This window comes from Callorhinchus milii, unplaced genomic scaffold (genome assembly GCF_018977255.1).
Source record: "Callorhinchus milii isolate IMCB2004 unplaced genomic scaffold, IMCB_Cmil_1.0 Scaffold20, whole genome shotgun sequence".
NCBI lineage: Eukaryota > Metazoa > Chordata > Chondrichthyes > Chimaeriformes > Callorhinchidae > Callorhinchus > Callorhinchus milii.
Window position 1 is genome coordinate 7,585,274 of NW_024704761.1, and position 18,545 is coordinate 7,603,818.

The window sequence follows — 18,545 nt, forward strand, 5'->3', positions numbered from 1 at the left end:
AAAAAAAAGTCTCTTGACCTGTTTTTTGTGCTGTTTCTCTGATGATGATTTTCTCTTTCTCTTTCCAACAGCAACGCATTTTGAATGCGATTTCTCTCTCTCTCTGAATTTTTTTTTTTTTTTTGGTTTCGTGTTGCATTTTGTTCCACAAAGGCTGCAGTAAATTACTGGGAAGTAGAAGCGTTATCTGTAATAGGGGGCGGTGGGAGGAAGTGAGTGAGTGAGTGATGAAGAGAGGTACAGAGGCAGAGAGCAACAGGAGAGAGCAGGTACCTGACTGCAAGGTCAGGCAGCTCAGGTGAGTGAGAGTGTGGGAGTGAGTGAGTGAAGGTGAATGAGTGTGAGTGAGTGAGTGTGAATGAATGAATGAGTGTGTATGAGTGAGTGAGTGTGAATGAGTGAGGGAGTGTGAGTGTGTGAGTGAGTGTGAATGAGTGAGTGAGTGTGAGAGAGTGTGTGAGTGAATGACAGTGAGTGAGTGAGAGAGTGTGTGAGTGAGTGTAAGTAAATGAGTGAATGAGTGTGAGTGAGTGAGTGAGTGAATGAGTGACAGAATGTGTGAGTGAGTGAGTGTAAATGAGTGAATGAGTGTGTGAGTGTGAATAAGTGAGTGAGTGTGAGTGAGTGTGTGAGTGAATGAGTGAGTGAGAGAGTGTGTGAGTGTGAGTGAGTGTGAATGAATGAATGAGTGTATGAGTAAGTGTGAATGAGTGAGTGTGAATGAATGAATGAGTGTGTATGAGTGAGTGAGAGTATGTGAGTATGAATGAGTGAGTGTGAGTGAGTGAGTGTGAGTGAGTGTGAATGAATGTGTATGAGTGAGTGAGTGAGTGTGAATGAGTGAGGGAGTGTGAGTGAGTGTGTGAGTGTGAATGAGTGAGTGTGAGAGTGTGTGAGTGAGTGTGAGTGAGTGACTGAGTGAGTGAGTGAGTGAGTGAGTGTGAATGAGTGAGTGTGAATGAATGAATGAATGAGTGTGTATGAGTGAGTGAGAGTGAGTGAGTGTGAATGAGTGAGTGAGTGTGAGTGAGTGTGAATGAGTGAGTGAGTGTGTATGAGTGAGTGAGTGTGAGTGAGTGTGAATGAATGAATGAGTGTATGAATGAGAGTGAGTGAGTGTGAATGAGTGAGTGAGTGAATGAGTGTGAAAGAGTGAGTGTGAATGAGTGAGTGTATGAGTGAGTGAGTGAGAGTGAGTGTGAATGAGTGAGTGAGTATGAGAGTGTGTGAGTGAGTGTGAGAGAGTGAGTGTGAATGAGTGAGTGAGTGTGTGAGTGAGTGTGAATGAATGAATGAGTGTGTATGAGTGAATGAGTGAGTGTGAATGAGTGAGTGTGAGTGGGAATGCGTGCGTGAGAGAGTGTGAGTGTGAGAGTGAGTGTGAATGAGTGTGAGAGTGAGTGTGTGAGTGTCTGATCGCCGGCGTCTGTGCAAAGTGTCTCAGTTTCACAGTCAGAGGAGGAAGTACAGACCCTTTGACCACAACACAACATTGAGACATGATGTTGTCTATTTGTTTTTTTTGCCTCTTTTGTTTTATTTCTTCTTTTCCCAAATAATAACAACAATGAGTCGTTATTATTATTATTCAATATTTTAAAATAAAAAATATTTATTAAAGAATAATAACATTTTATTCTTCTTTAATAAATATCATTATAATGACAATAATCCTCGCGTTTGTTTGTTGCAGCGCCTTATCGCGTCTTCGGGACGTCTCACAGCGCTTCGCCGGATATACTGCCACTCACACTGTAAATTTTGCGGGCGAAACGCGGCAGCCAAATGCGCACAGAAGTGTCCTACCATCAGGCGTGGATTGGGTAACCGATTTTTTTTAAGGGATCGTCCGTCGATCGACGAACACGCGGGTTCCTACTTACTGCTAAGCAAACAGAAGCGTGTGGAGTTGAGGAAACTTTTATATCAAGTAATATAGATATAATAAATGCCCGGATTTCTCCTCCTGCAGCCCAGGTCCCGGGGAAGAACAGCCAGTAGAGCAGCAGATCGATCAAGTGATCCAATATGAACCTCCGCAGCTCTCAGGTGACGAATAATAATAATAATAATAATTATACGATAAACTCCTGATAACTCGACCCTACCTCGACATGTCAACACCGCTTGAGAAGTCGCTGTGCTGTCCACGTCCTGTCCGCATTTATTTATGTGTACATACGCCCAACTGGCTGCTCCAGTCACTGAACCCCTTTCCCTTGACCTGATGAGTTGTCAGGAGTTCACAGTTTAATATACAAGCAGAATAATCATTGCGATTCAAACAGTGCCTTATCACATAGCCGAAACGCCTCAAAGCGCTTCGGAGGATTTTACTGCAAAGTGTAGTGACTAGGTATTTTGTAGGCAAGCGCGGGGCGGGGGGGTGGGGTTTGAAGGACATTGCATTGCTCCTTCACTCATTTTATTGTGATTTGTACGTCCGGCATCCTTGTAGAACGTTAAGAACGCAAAAGAAGACGGGAAGGTCCGTCCACCATCCCGGCAGTCACAGGCACCACGTTGCGTCCCAAACTGTACGCTGTTTTCCGAGAGGTTTTGCTTCCTGACAGAAATCTGTCGAATTTGCTTTGGAAAGAATCAACGCTCTCCGCTTCCCGCCGGAAGAAAAAAACGCCTCATCGGGAGTTTAGCTCAGGGCCACCTGCGCGTTTGGAGGCTTATTCCGTTCCTCTTTTGGTTCTCAGGACCTGGGAACATACCCTCCCGTTGCGAAAACCGCCCCCACCCCCCACCACCTCCCCCCACCCCCCCACCACACCCCCACCCTGCCCGTGCGATTGTAATTCACGTCCTTTTCTTCCTCTTGTCTAAAACGCCAGCCCGGTGCTACGAGCCGGGCAGCACGGAGCCCGTCAGCTTTTACGTCTCCTCTTTGGAAGGGCTGAGGTCGTGGCGGCCTTGTGGCGAGGACGAGGACTTCAACAAAGCCGTGACCCCCATTGCCGGTCGGAGGCCCCTCCTGAGCAGCGACCGGCCCAGGACGCTGGTCTGCCACGACATGGCGGGCGGCTACCTGAGCGACAGGTGTGTGTGTGTGTGTTTAGGGGTGGGAACAGCCTGGCCTCACGTCAGCGGAGCTGCGGTAAATCAGGGTGGCGGGGGGGGGGGGGGGGGCGGTGGTGGGGTGTGGGGGGAACAGGGTCCGGGAATAGGGGCACCGAATTCGGCGATTGGTAAGCGCACAATGCTTTAAGCGCTCTGAGGTGCTAACCCTGCATAAAGGACGCTTTATATAAATATAAATGCAAGTTGTTGTTGTTGTTGTCGTCTCTCGTGGCAGCGATGAGATTATATCAACTCAGTACGTTGCAGCTGGTGCTCTGGGATGTGTATTAACGGCCGAGGGAAGGAACACGGTTTCGTAATAAAATCAAAACGTTCAAAAAAAACTCTTGAGAGATTTTTTCTTCCCAAACCTCTGTAGGTTCGTGCAAGGCATCTGTGAAGACGACCCATTTGTCTTTTACCACTGGCAATACATCGACATCTTCGTGTACTTCAGTCACCAAATGGTGACCATCCCCCCCGTCTGCTGGACCAACGCAGCACACAGACACGGGGTGTCTGTTCTGGGTGAGTGTGAGCTGTTTGGGAGCGAAGTATTGTCAGGTTTCTATCCCTTCGCTTCCCTCGAAATTCAATTGAAAAAGTTTATTTGGGATTTGCACGGACCCTTCGATTTAATCCTCTTCGGGTGTCAGTCTGGCTCAGTTGGTCGCGCTCTCGTCCCTTGAGTCACAAGGCTGTGGGTCATATTTAATGATATCACAAGCGCCTTTCAAATCGGGAGGACATCTCGGAGTAAAGTACTTCAGAGGACTTACCGTAAAGCGAAGTGACTTGTGTATTTTGTAGGTGAACGCGACAGCCAATTTGCGCACAGCAATATCCCTCAAGCCAGGGCTTTGAACTCACATAGTGTAGGGTGGCATTCCAATGTTGGAGATGACGCCTATTCAGGTGGACTTTAAAGGTCCTGTTGCTCTATTTGCAAAGAGAAGGGAGTTTCTCCTGTTCGGCCATTTCAGTATTTAAATGTTTATAGCGAACACCGGGATAATAACGCTCTTTTTCCCAAGGCCCGAGGGAGTACGTTTATACCGAGGTCGGCCTGTAATTATTTATTTCTGTTGCAGGAACTTTCATCACAGAGTGGAAGGGAGGGGCTCAGACCTGCGAGGATTTCCTGCAGAGCGAGGAGAAGTTCCAGCTGGTGGCAGACAAGCTGGCCCTGATTGCTCGCGCCTCGGGCTTTGACGGCTGGCTGATCAACATTGAGAACCCGCTGAGTGTGAGTGAACAGATCAGCGACTAGATCTGCTTCATCACAAGATCGGTTCGGCTGAAGAAATCCCCTCGGCCTTTCTCACCTCATCCTTTCCAGAACACCCACCCTCACTGTCTTCTCATCACACCACCGTTATAATAATAATAATAATAATAACAATAATAATAACCCTTGCATGTTGATATAGCTTCTTATCCCGTCTTCGAGACGTCTCGAAGAGCTTCACAGCAAAAGTATACTGTAAAGTGAATTGACTGTGTGTTTTGTGGGCAGCCAATGTTATTGAAACGTTTCCTGGTGTTGTCCCTTCCCGGCAACCCGTACCGGTCGTTAATTAGTCTCTGCCCTGAAATTGCCCATGGGCAGCTCTGGCTTTGTATCCTCTTGTTCTACTGTCTTGCTGCATCTGATAAGGTACTGTTATAACATTGCAAACGACTGACTGACCAAAGCTGGACTGGTTTGTCGTAGCCGTCCAGGGCACAGGCTGGTCGGTCCTGGACGCCTGCAGATTTATTTCAATCTGTTGTGATGTTTTTCTGCGGCTCAGCGACCACACACAGTACTGTGCCCAGGAGTGCAACAGCTCAGTCCAGTTACCACCCTTTGGCTGGTCTTGTGCGCCCCCCGTTGGCCACAATAGGAATCCGATTTGGAATCACTGCAAATCAATTTTTTTTAAATTAGTTCAATTTTTTTTTACACACACACGCACCGTAAATACTCAGTTTCCCCCTCGGTTTCTTTTCCTGAAAAGTACCTGGAGTTTTTATTTAGTGGATTAAAAACATTGACGTTGACAGCTCTTAAAGCTATCCTACTCCACCGCTTGTCCTCCCACCTCAACCTTCAAGGCACTGTCCTTGAATGGTTTAGCTCTTACCTTTCCCACCGTCTTCACTTCGTCTCAACGAATGGTTTCTCCTCCACCCCCCGTACTGTCTCATGTGGTGTCCCTCAGGGCTCTGTCCTCGGTCCCCTCCTCTTCACCCTCTATATGCTCCCCCTCGGTGACATCATCCGCAAACATGGGGTTAACTTCCACATGTATGCGGATGACACCCAACTCTACCTTTCCTCCTCTACTCTCAACTCCACGACCACCGATGTCCTGACAGCCTGCCTGTCCGACATCGAGTCCTGGACGAGAGACAACTTTCTTCAGCTCAACGTGCGAAAAACCGAGGCCCTCCTGATTGGCTCACGTCAGCGCCTCCGCACCTCAGGCGCTGACACCATCAGCATCCAAGGCTGCACTCTCCACCTCTCAAAGCCAGTCAGGAACCTCGGCGTTTTGTTCGACCCTGAGCTGTCCTTTCTCCCTCACATCCGCACCACAACTGGCACCGCCTTCCATCACCTCCGGAATATCGCCAGATTACGGCACTACCTCACCCCTCACGCTGCTGAAACCCTGGTTCACGCCTTTGTCACCTCAAGGCTGGACTATGGGAACTCTCTCCTCGCCGGCCTTCCCGGCACCTCCCTCCACAAGCTGCAGGTCATTCAGAACTCTGCAGCTCGTGTACTGTCCCGCACCAGGCTTCGGGACCACATCACTCCCACCCTCGCTCGCCTCCACTGGCTCCCCATCCCCCAGAGGATTGATTTCAAGATCCTCATCCTCACCTACAAGGCCATTCACGGCCTTGCTCCCTCCTACCTCTCCAACCTACTATCCCCCTACCTACCTGCCCGTACCCTCCGTTCCTCTGGCTCCGGTCTGCTCCACGTCCCCCGCCCCAACCGCCCTACTATCGGTGGTCGGGCCTTCAGCCTCTCAGCCCCGAGGCTCTGGAACTCCATCCCCCAGTGCCTTCGCCGCCTCCTCCCTTTCCTCCTTCAAGGCCGGTCTCAAAACCTTTCTCTTTGACCGTGCCTTCAGCTCCCCTCTCGACTCTCTTCCTCCTCCTCGCTCCCTCCCTTCCCTCCCCTCACCCTGACCATTTCCCCCCTCCTCTCTCCCTCCCTTCCCTCCCCTCACCCTGACCATTTCCCTCCTGCTCGGGTCATGACCCAACTGTGCAGCGCCTTGGGACGTCCTCCTGACGTGAAAGGCGCTCTATAAATGGAATCTTGTTGTTGTTGTTGTTGTTGTTAAAGGTGACTCCTCTCCAAGCCATTGAATTGGGTGAGGAATGTTCCCTAGCGTAAATGATGTCTAAAGGTGTGCCCGTTTCTGTGCCAACTGTGCAGCGCCTTGGGACGTCCTCCTGACGTGAAAGGCGCTCTATAAATGGAATCTTGTTGTTGTTGTGTTGTTTTATTGCAGGCTTGCGCAGTTAAGAATGTGCCGGCTTTTCTTCGTTACTTGCGTTGCCAGATGCAGCAGGCGGTTCCTGACAGCCTGGTTATCTGGTACGACAGTGTGCTGGAGAATGGCGATCTGAAATGGCAGAATGAGCTAAACCAGGACAACAAGTAAGTGCTTCTCCGAATATCTGTTCATCATCACGCTGTCGATCGCTTCATCGATTGCACGGATTATTGCAAGCAAGTCCTGCTTTACCCCTACCCACCCGGTCACTCCCTTCGCTCAATGAGCACCAGCTTGCTTCATATCCTCCGTCCTGCCGGGCTTTCAGCCGCTCTGCCCCCAAACTCTGGAACTCCATCCCACGGTCCCTTCGCCTCACTTCCATCCTCGCCTCCTTCAAAGCCGGTCTCAAGATTCTTCTCTTTGACCGTGCCTTTGGTCTCCCTCCCACCTCTCTGCCTTCCCTCACCCCTGCACCACCCCTCCCCCATGCTCGAGCGCCGACACCTGACTGTTCAGCGCTTTGGGACGTCCTCCCGACGTGAAACGCGCTCTATAAATGTAAGTTTGTTGTTGCTGTTGTTGCCTGCCTTTGGGCAAGCTTTCTGCTATTCCTGAACTCCGTCCTGGATTCCCTCCAACTCGCTCCCTCCCTTTGCCTCATTCAAGATCCATCTCAAGCTGTACCTCTTTGACCGTGCTTTTGACCCATCGTTTCCCCCTCCCTGCCTTGTTCAGCTCCCACCCCCAGCTCAGCTGCCCAGCCAGGCCCGTGAATACACTCTGAGACATCCTCCCGACGTGACATGAGCTGCGTAAACTTAGAATTGCGCTGTGAGCTTTATGGGAACGAACGTTTCGACGCGCTCAGTAATTCCGATGCGGGGGACTTCGACGACTTTCACGGGACGCGGGTCGCGAGGAAGGTCCAAACGACTGTTTCGTCTCTTCCTCTCAGAATCTTCTTCGATTCCTGCGACGGGATTTTCCTGAACTACAACTGGAAGGAGGAGCACCTCCGGCGCGTCGGACCCGTGGCCGAGGGGCGCCGTGCGGACATCTACGTGGGGATCGATGTGTTTGGCCGCGGAGATGTCGTGGGAGGAAAGTTTACCACCAACGAGGTAGACCTTTTGAATTGCCCCCTTCCCAGAAGTTAACGTGACTCCCGTTACTCTTATCCCACCCCCCCCCCCCCCCCCCCACACACACCATTTGGCGGTAGGTACCTGGACGTTGTAAAGCGCTCTGGGACGCTACCCTGCGCGAGTGGCGCTGTACAAACGCAAGTTGTTGTTGCTGTAACACGTTGGTTACTGACTTAGTGGGTTGGGTTCCACAGAGGATTCTGTGCCCATCTCCTCCATCCGTGTTGCTCGGTTGCTGCCCTCTGCTGCCGCCTTTGCTGTACTTCGCCCTCGGGTTTTGCCGGACGGTCCCACAGTGGCTTCAACCTCCTGATCTGACGCTTCTCGACGTCTGTCCTGTTGCCTTCCAGTCCTTCAAGCTCATCCGCAAGCACAACTTCTCTGCCGCCCTGTTTGCCCCGGGCTGGGTCTACGAAACTTTAGGAAAGAGCGAATTTCACCAAAACCAACACAAGTAAGTCTGCCTGGTAATCAACCTGTGAGACCCCCCCTGCTTCCTGAAGATTTAAGCGCTCTCGAGACGTCGGCCCGGCATGGAGGGGCGCCATGTAAGTGCAAGTTGTTGTTGTTGTTGTTTGCTGTGTTGGCCGAACAAAAGGGAAAAGCTGGGAGTTTTTAAAAAAAATGTGATTTAATCCCGCCTAAAGACCTTCCTTTTTGATCGTGCTTACGGTCACCTCCCCCCCCCCTCCCTCTCCCCCGCTGGCTCGGGGTCGTACTCCGTCACTGTCAAGCGTTCCGGGATGCTACCCTCGCGAGAAAGTCGCTGTTTAAATGCAAGTTGTTATCGTTGTTGTTGTTTTTGTTCTGGGCTGTTTCGGTTGCCATCTCCCGAGGAGACCGTATTGAAGGATATTGCACGGGGATCAAGGTCTGTGACCGGATAAGAGGAGAATGGGTGCTTGATGCGTGGTCTGGGGGCTGATCCGTAGCTAATTATGGAGGTGAAATAATTCCATTCAGCACCACACGCACTGCCTTTGGTGACGTTGGCTTTGAATGCCTTGGGACATCCTCCCGACGTGAAAGGCGCTGTACAAATGTAATTTTGTACTGTCATGGCATTCCCCACTGGCGTCTGGCATTGCCAAAGGCCTCTGTGGATAACGCAACGGAATTTTTACCCGCACGTCTTCTGAGCAGTTGGAGACCTCTTTCTCTTGCTTCAAATACAGCCAAAATAAAACAAAACGGTTGTGTTTTTGGGACTCCGCTGTGCGTAAACGGCTGCCACGTTTCCCCCCCCCAAAATACGCAGTCGCTAGACTTTACAATATATTCCGCGAAGAGCTTTGAGGTGTCTCAACAACGTTAAAAGGCGCTGTTTCAAATGCGAGGCTTATAATTTGTTGTTATTACTCTTGTCTAGGTTCTGGAACATGTTGACTGAGTATCTGCCCACTCACAGCATCTGCTCCCTGCCCTTCGTCACCTCCTTCTGTCAGGGCTTCGGGAAAAACCTTTACAGAAACGGCAAGGTAGGATTGGCACTCGCCGAGGAGTAAGGCGCCAGGGAACGTAGCCTGTACCACCATTTTGTCAACTGTTAAGCTTAAGGTCGCGCAATGGCGTGGGAAATTCTTACATTCCGTTTGAATTTGGAAGCTGCTTTCTTTACTCAGAACTGCCAGAAAGAGAGAAAGTGAGAGAAAGTGTTAGAGAGAGAGAGAGAGACACGACTTCTAAATTAAGACTGAATGTCAGAAACTGTCCACGATTCTGCTGTAACTAGCCTCAGCTTGTCTTTGACAAAGGTGTTTCCGGTTAATCACCAGCGTCCTGCTACCTTTGGCCACAGGTGGAGGCTGCGGGGAGTTGGCTTAATCTGAGCGCCCAGGAAATTCAGCCTTTGTTCACCGACCAGCGGGCGGGAGGTGCTGCCAGGAGCTGGGTGAAGACCTATGGGTGTTCAGAAGACGCCTGGAATGGAGGCTGCTCCTTAGTAATCGAAGGACTAATCCCTGCCGCCACATCAAATCTGACTGTGAGGTTGGTTGTGGGCTGTAGAATGGCTTGTGCCCAGTAAGAGAGGTTCCCGCAGGTTGGGGTCAGTTGCTTTCAGTTACCAGACGCTCGGAATTTCCGCTGTGTGGCTCGGCTTCTGTTTAGGAATCCCGTTAGGAGATGCTGCAAATTAAACACCAAATGACCCCCGTCGCCTAAATAGCTCCGACAGTGTTTTTATCCCCAATGAAATAAACTGATCTCTTGTTCCCCAGATTGAGTTGTTAGTGATTTCTCAATTGCACAGTCCTCCTCCAAGCCGAATAGCGTTTACGAACCTCTTGCTGGGTTTCCCTAGGGTTTAAATACGCAACGTGTTCCCAGTGGGACCCAGTGTAAATTGTGAGCATGGGAGACACAGGCTGTTAATGATGCTCCCTTTGTTTCTCCCCCTCTCTCCTCCCTCCCCACCTCTTCCCAACCAACAGTTTATTCCGTCTCCACTTGGACAACCCTCCAGCCAGAATCTTCCTTTCGTTCATCTATAAACTCGAAGGCGGCGTCAGTCTGACTCCGGAGCTGATGACCTGTGCTCCCTCTCAGCATCAGTCGGACACGAGTTCCACACTTGAAGGTCAGTGAGATGGGATTTCGTGCAGGCGGTTAGTTTATACTCAGTGATGTCCTACAGACAACAAAGAGCAGAGAGTGAGCATTGTCCTGGAGGTGCCTGAGCGCACATAGGCTGCTTCTCACCTCCCCCCCACCACCCCTCAGCAGTGTGAGTGAGCGCCTGTTATAATCACAGCTTCCCATCCCCGGTGTTGTTGTTGCGAACTGAACCCATCACCAAAATTGGTCACTCACTCCTTGGCTGTTTGTGGGGACGCAGCTGTGCGTAATTGACTGCCGTGTTTCGCCCGCAAAACAAATACAGTCAATCCACTTTGCAACATTCTCTGAAGCGCTTTGAGGTAAGGCGCTATATCAAAAGCATGGATTATTATTATTATTATGGTGATGATCACCCTGGATCAGAACCAGTGGCTATTATCGAACGGGAGGATTGTTTTTAGACTTAGTGTTTCCTCCTGTTCCCGCAGTGTTGAAGCCATCGTTGCTTCCAGAGGACGATGCCTTTGTCCAGCAGTTTGTCCAAAGCTGTGACTCTTGGAGCCCTGGGGGGTGGACAGCTCGGTGAGTCTATGAGTCCACGGGATTGAATTAGGGCCAAAGAGGGGAGAGAGAGGAGAGGAAGAACTCTTCGTAGAGGAGCTCAGCTTTGTGACCTTTTGTTATTTTGTTCCATGCTTTACGAGACAAGTTGAGCTATTTCCTTGCGTGAAAAACTGATTGACTGTAGAGTAAATCAGGGTAATGGTGGGAAGGCGGGTGGGGGCTTGGAGAAAAGGCAATGAAAAGGCAAAAAGGTAAATGAAATCACATTTACAAACAGCCATGATCTAAGAAAATGGCTTGATGGGCTGAATGCTGCTGTCACTGTGTTCCTATATCAGGGATTCACTAGGTAAGGAGGAACATTGAAGGGTGTGGGGAGGGAGCAGGACAGTGGGGAATAAATTCCCCACTTTCCATGGGGCTCACATGAAGAAAAACAGAAGCGTAGAATTAATGACCAAATGGGCCAGAAATGGTCTATTCATAACGTTCATTTTGATGATGTTTAGCTCGAGAGTAGATTTCCGCGTTTGATTCCCCCGATGTTCTGAGGTTTCAGGAGAGGCTCGCGAGTCTATGAAGAGAGCGTATCACAGCCTAATAGGTGGTTCTCAGCAATAGTTCCCAGTAGGAGTTAAGTGACTGGGATTCTGTGCTTCCAGCTTCTTCCAGGTTGAGATGAAGGACTGCGCTCTGCGGGAGATCCAAGTCAGTGTCGCTCACGGTCAGGAGAATGACCAGGACGCACAGTTTAAATGCAGGATTGGAGAAATCAGGGTAAGTCACTGAACAAAGCCATTTGTGTTTTATCAACTAAACTTTCCCGGAAAACTGTTCCAGTGTTAATTACCATCGGGGTAAAGAAAAAAATTTCTGGCGACTGTCCTGAAATCGCCCTTCACAAATCGAAACCTATGTCCTCTTGTTCCGCAGTCCTCTGTGAGGCCAGTTGTTCAAGATTCACTTTTACTGTTTTTTTTTAACTTCTAAAGCGGCTTCAAGTTAGGGTCGTGCCAGTGGGGGGGGCTGAATTAAGTCGTCAACAGCCAGAACTTGCAGTTAGACAGCACCCTTCACATGCGGTAGCATCTCTGAAACTCTCAAAAGTCCTTGTTTTCCCTGCAGATCCCACCGTCTGACTCTCACAGCGCCACAGGGAAAGAACAGTGCTCTGCACAGTGCCGTGGATCAAATGTGACCTTTCTGGGGGGCGGGTGGGGGTTGAGGGATACATTCAGCGGCTCATTCGATTACACGGTCATAAGGTATCAGCTGATTTAACTCCATTTGAAGCGGTTTCAGTGGAAATCTGCTCCTGGCCAACAATTCAGCTGTGACCTGTTGTCGGTCTTACCTCGACAGTTTGCNAAAAAAAAACATCGCTCTGGCTTCCAATGTTTTTTTTTCCTTTCCCTCAAGGGGGCTTCTTGCAAGTGCATGTTCCTTTTACGTTCAGAACTTTTACATTACTTGCCACCCTGATCCCTTCCATTAGTTACAACGAATACCTTCCTCCCCCACCCTTTTGCGTATACCGAAGGCAGAGAATGCCTTTCGTTCTGTTCCCGGTTATGAAGCATTTTTTCTATACATCGGGTGAACAGGAGGAGACGAAAGTGATGGAAATTCTCCTCTCGAGAGAGGCTTCCGTGTAATCGTCACTGGTTTTTATAACACCACTTCATTGGATAAATTGACCCCGAAAATAAGGTGATATTCATGGCACTTTGGAGTGGAGAATTGAGCACCGTTCTGCGCCTGATGTGGATCTTCCATGTGGGATGAAGTTCTCGAAATGCTTTATAAAGATGATGGGAATCACGAGAGAGGGAGAGAAGAATTTTAGGATGTTGGCGGGAAATGCAAAGATTATTTTTTCAGCCCTTCTGTGTTTTCACTTGTCTCACTCTCCGAGGTTAGTGGTGTTATTAGGCAATGTGCGCAATTGGACAGCGTGTTTCGTCCACAAAATGCAGCCATTCTATGCTACAGTATATTCTGTGAAGCGTTTTGAGACGTCTCAAAATGCTATATCAAATGCAAGGATTATTGTTATTATTATTAATTGAAATAAGGAATTTGCTGTTTTTTTTTTTAAGGTTCTGGATGCTGCAAAGCTGAGGGCGGAACTGAATCCGGTTGAAAATCCTACTGTCAGCAACTATCTGTGGAGAAAGCAACCTAAAGGCACAGATACATCCCTAAGCGATCTGTCTCTGAGCGCTACACTGCAGTGGGCATACCCTGGCAGATTAGCCAGTTACTTCAATATCTACTGCCGAGGACTGTGCTCCCACAAAACCAAAGAGGTCGAGAGCTCGGAGACGGTTCTGATCGGGCGAACCAGCGCCAACGTCTATCGTGCTGTGGATCTGAAGCTCCGCGAGCCCCCGGTGGGGAGGTGCTGCCCGGTGGAGTTTCTGGTTCAGCCTGTGAGCGAGGCTGGTTTCCCAACCCCTCTCTCGGCTTGCGGGAAGGTGATAGTAAATTGTACACAGGCACAGTGAAGAAACGTGTGAGGCTTCAATAAAACTAGATGTTCCTCCCTCCGTTCAATCCGCAACGAGTGTCCATCACGTTCGCCCATAAATAGGCAGTCAATTCACTTTACAGTGTCTTCTGTGAAGTGCTTTGGGACGTCCTCCCGACGTGAAAAGCGCTATATCAAATGCAAGGATTATTATTATTATTATTATCACGCAACCACAATATCCTTGCATTTGCTAGTGCGCTTTTCACGTCGCGAGGACGTCTCAAAAGCGCTTCACGGGACTTGCTTACTGTGAAATGGATCATAGGTGAATGTGGCAGTCAGTTTAGTACACGGCAGTGTCCCTTAAACAGCCATTGAAACAATCCCCCAGAAACTCTCTTCTCTTTTCGAGCAATGCTGTGGGGTCTTTTAACGTCCACCTGAAAAGGCAGACGGGACCTCGGTTAAAATCTGCGAGACAATTCGGGGAGATGATAATACACTCAATCGAACGCAAGTCTTCTGATTTGGTAATTAAGTTTCTGAAAGTGACAACTTTTTGAATTGAAAAGTGCAAATACGTTTCAAAAACAACAATAATAATAATATAATACTTATATACATTTCAAAGCAATTAAACTCTAATGTGGGCTGGTGTATGTAATATCCTGCAATTAACATTGTTTGAACATACCAGCTTGCTCTTATATAATAATAATAATAATCCTTGCATTTGATATAAAAAAAATTCAAAATTTTCTTGAATTGTGAGATTCAGTTATGCAGATTTTCTTTAAAAAATATGCTTTTATTTGGTTCCGCTTCCCTGAAAAATAGTCCCCTCTAGTGGCAAGTTCTGTAGTTGTAAAACTGATTTTAAAACTCGCAGTTAAATACTTAAGTAACGCAGGCAATACTTGCGATGAGCTGAGGTGACAACAGAAGATAGTCATTTTAATCGGAGTTGATTTCCAGCTCCATATTGTAACCACTTTACATTTACTACATTTTGACAACTTCAGTGACTTAATGTCACTCCTTGTATAAAGTTCAATTGCTCAATCAAGCGTTTTCTTTCCCTCTCAAAGGCTGTCAGGTCCTTGTGTGTGTTTCCAGTTGATGCACTTTTCAGAAACCTGATACAATAAAATGTTAGCGTTGCAATTTCCACATTGCGGTGATGACACTGCACATTTATCATTGGAGGGAGAGTCTAAAGTCGTGTTATGAAATGGAGTGGAAATAATTTTTTAATTCTTACTATTAATAACTGGGAACTCAGATTCCATCTGCTGCTTTGGGTGGACATTAAAGATCCCACATGAAGTTATTTGAAGGGAGAAAGGAGTCTCACCCTTACCCAGCTCGAAGCAAGAGTTTTCAGACAATGATCAGTAGCTGGAAGCCTAATTTATTTCACTTGCCCCCCTCCCCACACCCATTCTCCCCCCCCCCCCCCCCCCCACCACCATACAAAGGCCACTGAGACCAATTATAGTCTACTTCTTTTCCGACTGGGAACAACTATCTCAGCATTGACCACACACTGAACCTGGGACCTTGATGCTCGCTGAGCGATGCTCTTACCAAGGTCCTTGGAAGTTTGCACAGCTCGAGTCTACAATGAACATCTGCGTCGATCCATAAGTTCCTCTTAAAATACAATAATTTAATGAACTCTGGCTTGATAAGGCTTTGTTGCAGAGAATACATCCTAACCATGTTCTGAGTTAATGATGAACAAACTGCGTGAACCCCTGGGAGAGCTTAAGCACTGAGAATGGATGCCAGGAGGAGAGGAATTTAGACGGCACAATATTTTAACGGGAAAAAAATTCCTGATGATGGCACAAATCACCAAAAGCTGTCGGATATTGCCCTAAGAAATTGAAAGGGCAATTGGGATGGAGCTAGTGGGTTGGAAGCAGAGAGTATAAAGGGCCCCTGGAAGGCCTTATGTTCAGGAGTATTGTGATCTGAGACTAAAGGAATTACTTAATACACCAGTGTTGTGGATTAAGAATCGTTACAAAGGCGGCAAAAGGAATTTTGTACCCCAGAACCGAAACCTATTGGGGCGAGAATCTTTGAAAACAGAGCCTTTAATATAGAAGGTACTAGATTTGTACCACGTCAATAATTGCCTGCACTGATCTGTGATCTATTGAGTGTAGTCATTGCCACGGAGCAGTGTTCTGGCCTGTGCTGGCACTGGGACTTTAGTGTGTGGGAAATACAGCTTCCAGATAGTTCACTGAAAAGTACCAACACACATATCCAGCCCTGATGTGTGTATGGCACTTGAACTATTCTCACCAAAGCAGAATTGAGAAGGATGACTACACTTTTTATTAAAAAACTATTGTTTCATTTGTGCACATTACGAAACGCCTTTGCAAAGCTCCATTTTCTGGTAATATGCCTACTCACGTGGAGTGCGTGAAATAGTTTTGGTGCACTACTGCGCTAAGGCCAATTGTTAAAAATTTACCAGGGACTGACCTGTGGTGCTTTTCCCTTTATCTTTTATCTTTTCCTGCTGCGGTTCTCTCAGGCTTTGACCTGGGTTCACGTGTCTGCTTCTGACACATTACTGCCACCTGCTGATTTATGTTATCAAAGCAAAGTGTGTATGTGTGTGTGCGTGCGCACAGGCATGGAGTGGAGCTATCTGGAACTTTACCTGAAGCCACCTTACCTACCAAGGTGCAGAAAATCGAGACTCTTTTCTCTTTCCCCTCTCCCGCTCTGCTCATTGACTCTGGACTCATTTGAAAATCAGCTTGCTGCAGTGATAATAATAATAATAATAATCCTTGCATTTGATGTAGCGCCTTATCACGTCTTCTAGACGTCCTCGAAGCGCTTCACAGGACGTACTGCAAAGTGAATATACAGTGGTCACAGAGAATGAAGCCTCCCTACTTCGCAAGTTGCTAGCGATCTTGAGCAGGCTCTTTTCGACAGGGAGAAAGAGAGATGGACGGCTTTTTGGGAGGATTCTGCCATCTCCCTGTTTCTTAGTCTTGAGATAAGCAGATGTCCACAAGTGAACTTCTCCCTCTGAACCCCTTTGTTTTCACATCCATATGCAAGGACGTGATTACTCAAATCTCAGGTGGGGAGGGTGACATGGACCCAGGGACTGAGTGAGGGAAAGTTATCAGAACCTGACCTCAAGCCAATGTACCTTTAACTTTGCTGAAGCTGATTACCACAATCTTCTCAGGGGCCCTACACAAGCAAACTTGTCCATACCCTCGTAACTAAGGAATGTTATACTAAAAAGATCAAAAGTGTTTGGTTACATTCTAAAAAGTATATAAAGACAACTCAAAAACCTTATAAACAGTAAGTAAGCATCACAAATGTAATCTTACAGTGTGCAATTCAGTTTTATGACACTCTTGTTCTTTGCGTTCTTGAACGATTATTATAATTATCATTATTATCCTTAAATTTGATACAGCACCTTTCATGTCGGGAGAAACTTCTCAAAGCGCTTCTGAGGATGTACTATAAAATGGAGTGACTGTTTTGTGGATGAATGGAGTAGCCAATTTGTGTACGGCAATGTCCCCCAAACAGCCATGAAGTGAACAGCCACCAATTTTATCTGGAGGATTGTTGGCCAGGAATGCTCAGGAAAGGTGCTATATCAAATGTAAGGATTATTATTATTATAACGCCTCTAGTCCCCTCTTCCAGTCCACGATAGTATTCTACTCTAAGGCGGTTCCTTTTTCCCGCTGGGAGGACAAACGAGACTGATGATCACTCCAGCCTTCCCATTCCATGCACAAGTGACTCTTTTCCTTAAACCAATTTCCGTCATCGTGACTTCAATTTACAGCGCTCGTTCAATAATGCTATTCTTGTTCTGCGTCTTCGGGGTGACCTGCTGCAGTAGCAGAGGTTAAGATGTATAAATTAGTTTGAGTGAAAGTCCTGTGTTCACATGACTGCAAACCCATTTGAACCCAAATTGTAATTATACCAGCTGTCAGCTCTCATTTTCACTGAAACTTCAGGAAAAACGTGCAAACTGCAAAAAAAAAATTGATACAAAATATTGTGGAGCAAACGCGGCTGTTCACAGGTAAACACAGCCTGTGTTTAATATCAGTGTTTCGGGCTGAGTTTGCCGAGAGACCGGACAGCTTTTGCCAGGAAAACTAACTGAGCTGCACAAAAATCTCACTCACCGTGGATGAGAACCCACATTCGTAACAATCTGGATTTTAACTACAGCACAAGTCACCGGCAAGCAAATAATAATAATGTGGTTCAGCACGACAGACCTTGAACCCCTTATAGTCAGTTAACTAGCCATTCACTGCAAGACACAGGTTTTAAGTTAATCGCAGATAAAAACGGAGTGAGGTGAGTCTGGAAACAAGATGGTGAGGATTTCGCATTCTCTGCCATTAAATTATTTTAAAAGGAACTTAGATCGATGCTCAAGCAGGAGAAGCATCTAAAGAGGATATGGAACCTGCAGCAGAGTGGGAATAGATTGGTTCACATGTGCTATTGCAGACTGTTTAACGCCTCCTCCAAAGGACGGCATCACTGAGAGTGCAGCACTCTCCTGGCAATGCACCGGAGTGTCAGCCTAGACTAGTGTCCGAGGCCAGAGTGCTACCCAATCAGCCAGGCTGACACAATAATGAGGCTGCTCAAGTTGCTTAGCGTAAGGTTGTATTAGTCTCGGCAAACTTATACGATCAAAAGAAAATCTCGAGCCAGTTTCTAAAGAAATGCAGAGTGCTGACTGCTGAGCAGCTTCACAAGGGCAGCAGCACGCTGAAGATTTATACGTTGGTCCTTCAGACTGGTGGAGGTCAGGTCTCATCGCTTCAATATGTTTGATTTACCGTGGAAAGCTGTGGCTAAGACTTCTCTGTGTGCTCTGGACTTGATGGGCAGCTTATAAATCAGAGGAGTGACCACCCCCCCCCCCCCCCACCCCATGGAGGCATTCTTCTCTCACTAATCTCAGTCTTTGCTTATTATTGTCCCTTGGTCAATTATCTGTTGCTGATATTCCTTGAGCCGCAATGTGTAGGTCAAGAAGATCCCAAGAGAAAATTGGGTGAAGAAGACCCTTTGGCCCATTTGACCTCATCCTCTCAGAATACCCACTTCTTCCCACACAGCTGTTTTTCAAATAAGGTTGTGGGTGCAAACCCCACGTTTTGGGGACTTGGAACTCATAAAGCCCAGGTCGAC

At 47.7% G+C, this 18,545-nt stretch overlaps 1 protein-coding gene across 1 annotated transcript; it reads left to right on the forward strand.

The window, feature by feature from the left end:
• The first annotated feature begins 173 nt into the window (after positions 1 to 173).
• Positions 174 to 13,389, forward strand: engase (endo-beta-N-acetylglucosaminidase). Its single transcript, XM_042342395.1, has 14 exons — positions 174 to 298; positions 1,973 to 2,049; positions 2,844 to 3,048; positions 3,449 to 3,597; positions 4,161 to 4,315; positions 6,585 to 6,733; positions 7,528 to 7,693; positions 8,068 to 8,171; positions 9,087 to 9,195; positions 9,516 to 9,706; positions 10,150 to 10,295; positions 10,765 to 10,858; positions 11,503 to 11,617; positions 12,940 to 13,389. Exons 1-14 carry the CDS (start codon positions 228 to 230, stop codon positions 13,345 to 13,347), a joined length of 2,139 nt encoding a protein of 712 aa, XP_042198329.1. The 5' UTR covers positions 174 to 227; the 3' UTR covers positions 13,348 to 13,389.
• The last annotated feature ends 5,156 nt before the right edge of the window (positions 13,390 to 18,545 follow it).

Coding starts and splice junctions, on each gene's coding strand:
- engase (XM_042342395.1), top strand. CDS start 228: ATGAAGAGAGGTACAGAGGCAGAGAGCAACAGGAGAGAGCAGGTACCT. Junction 2,050..2,843: donor TGAACCTCCGCAGCTCTCAG/GTGACGAATAAT, acceptor CTAAAACGCCAG/CCCGGTGCTACGAGCCGGGC. Junction 9,707..10,149: donor ACATCAAATCTGACTGTGAG/GTTGGTTGTGGG, acceptor CCCAACCAACAG/TTTATTCCGTCTCCACTTGG.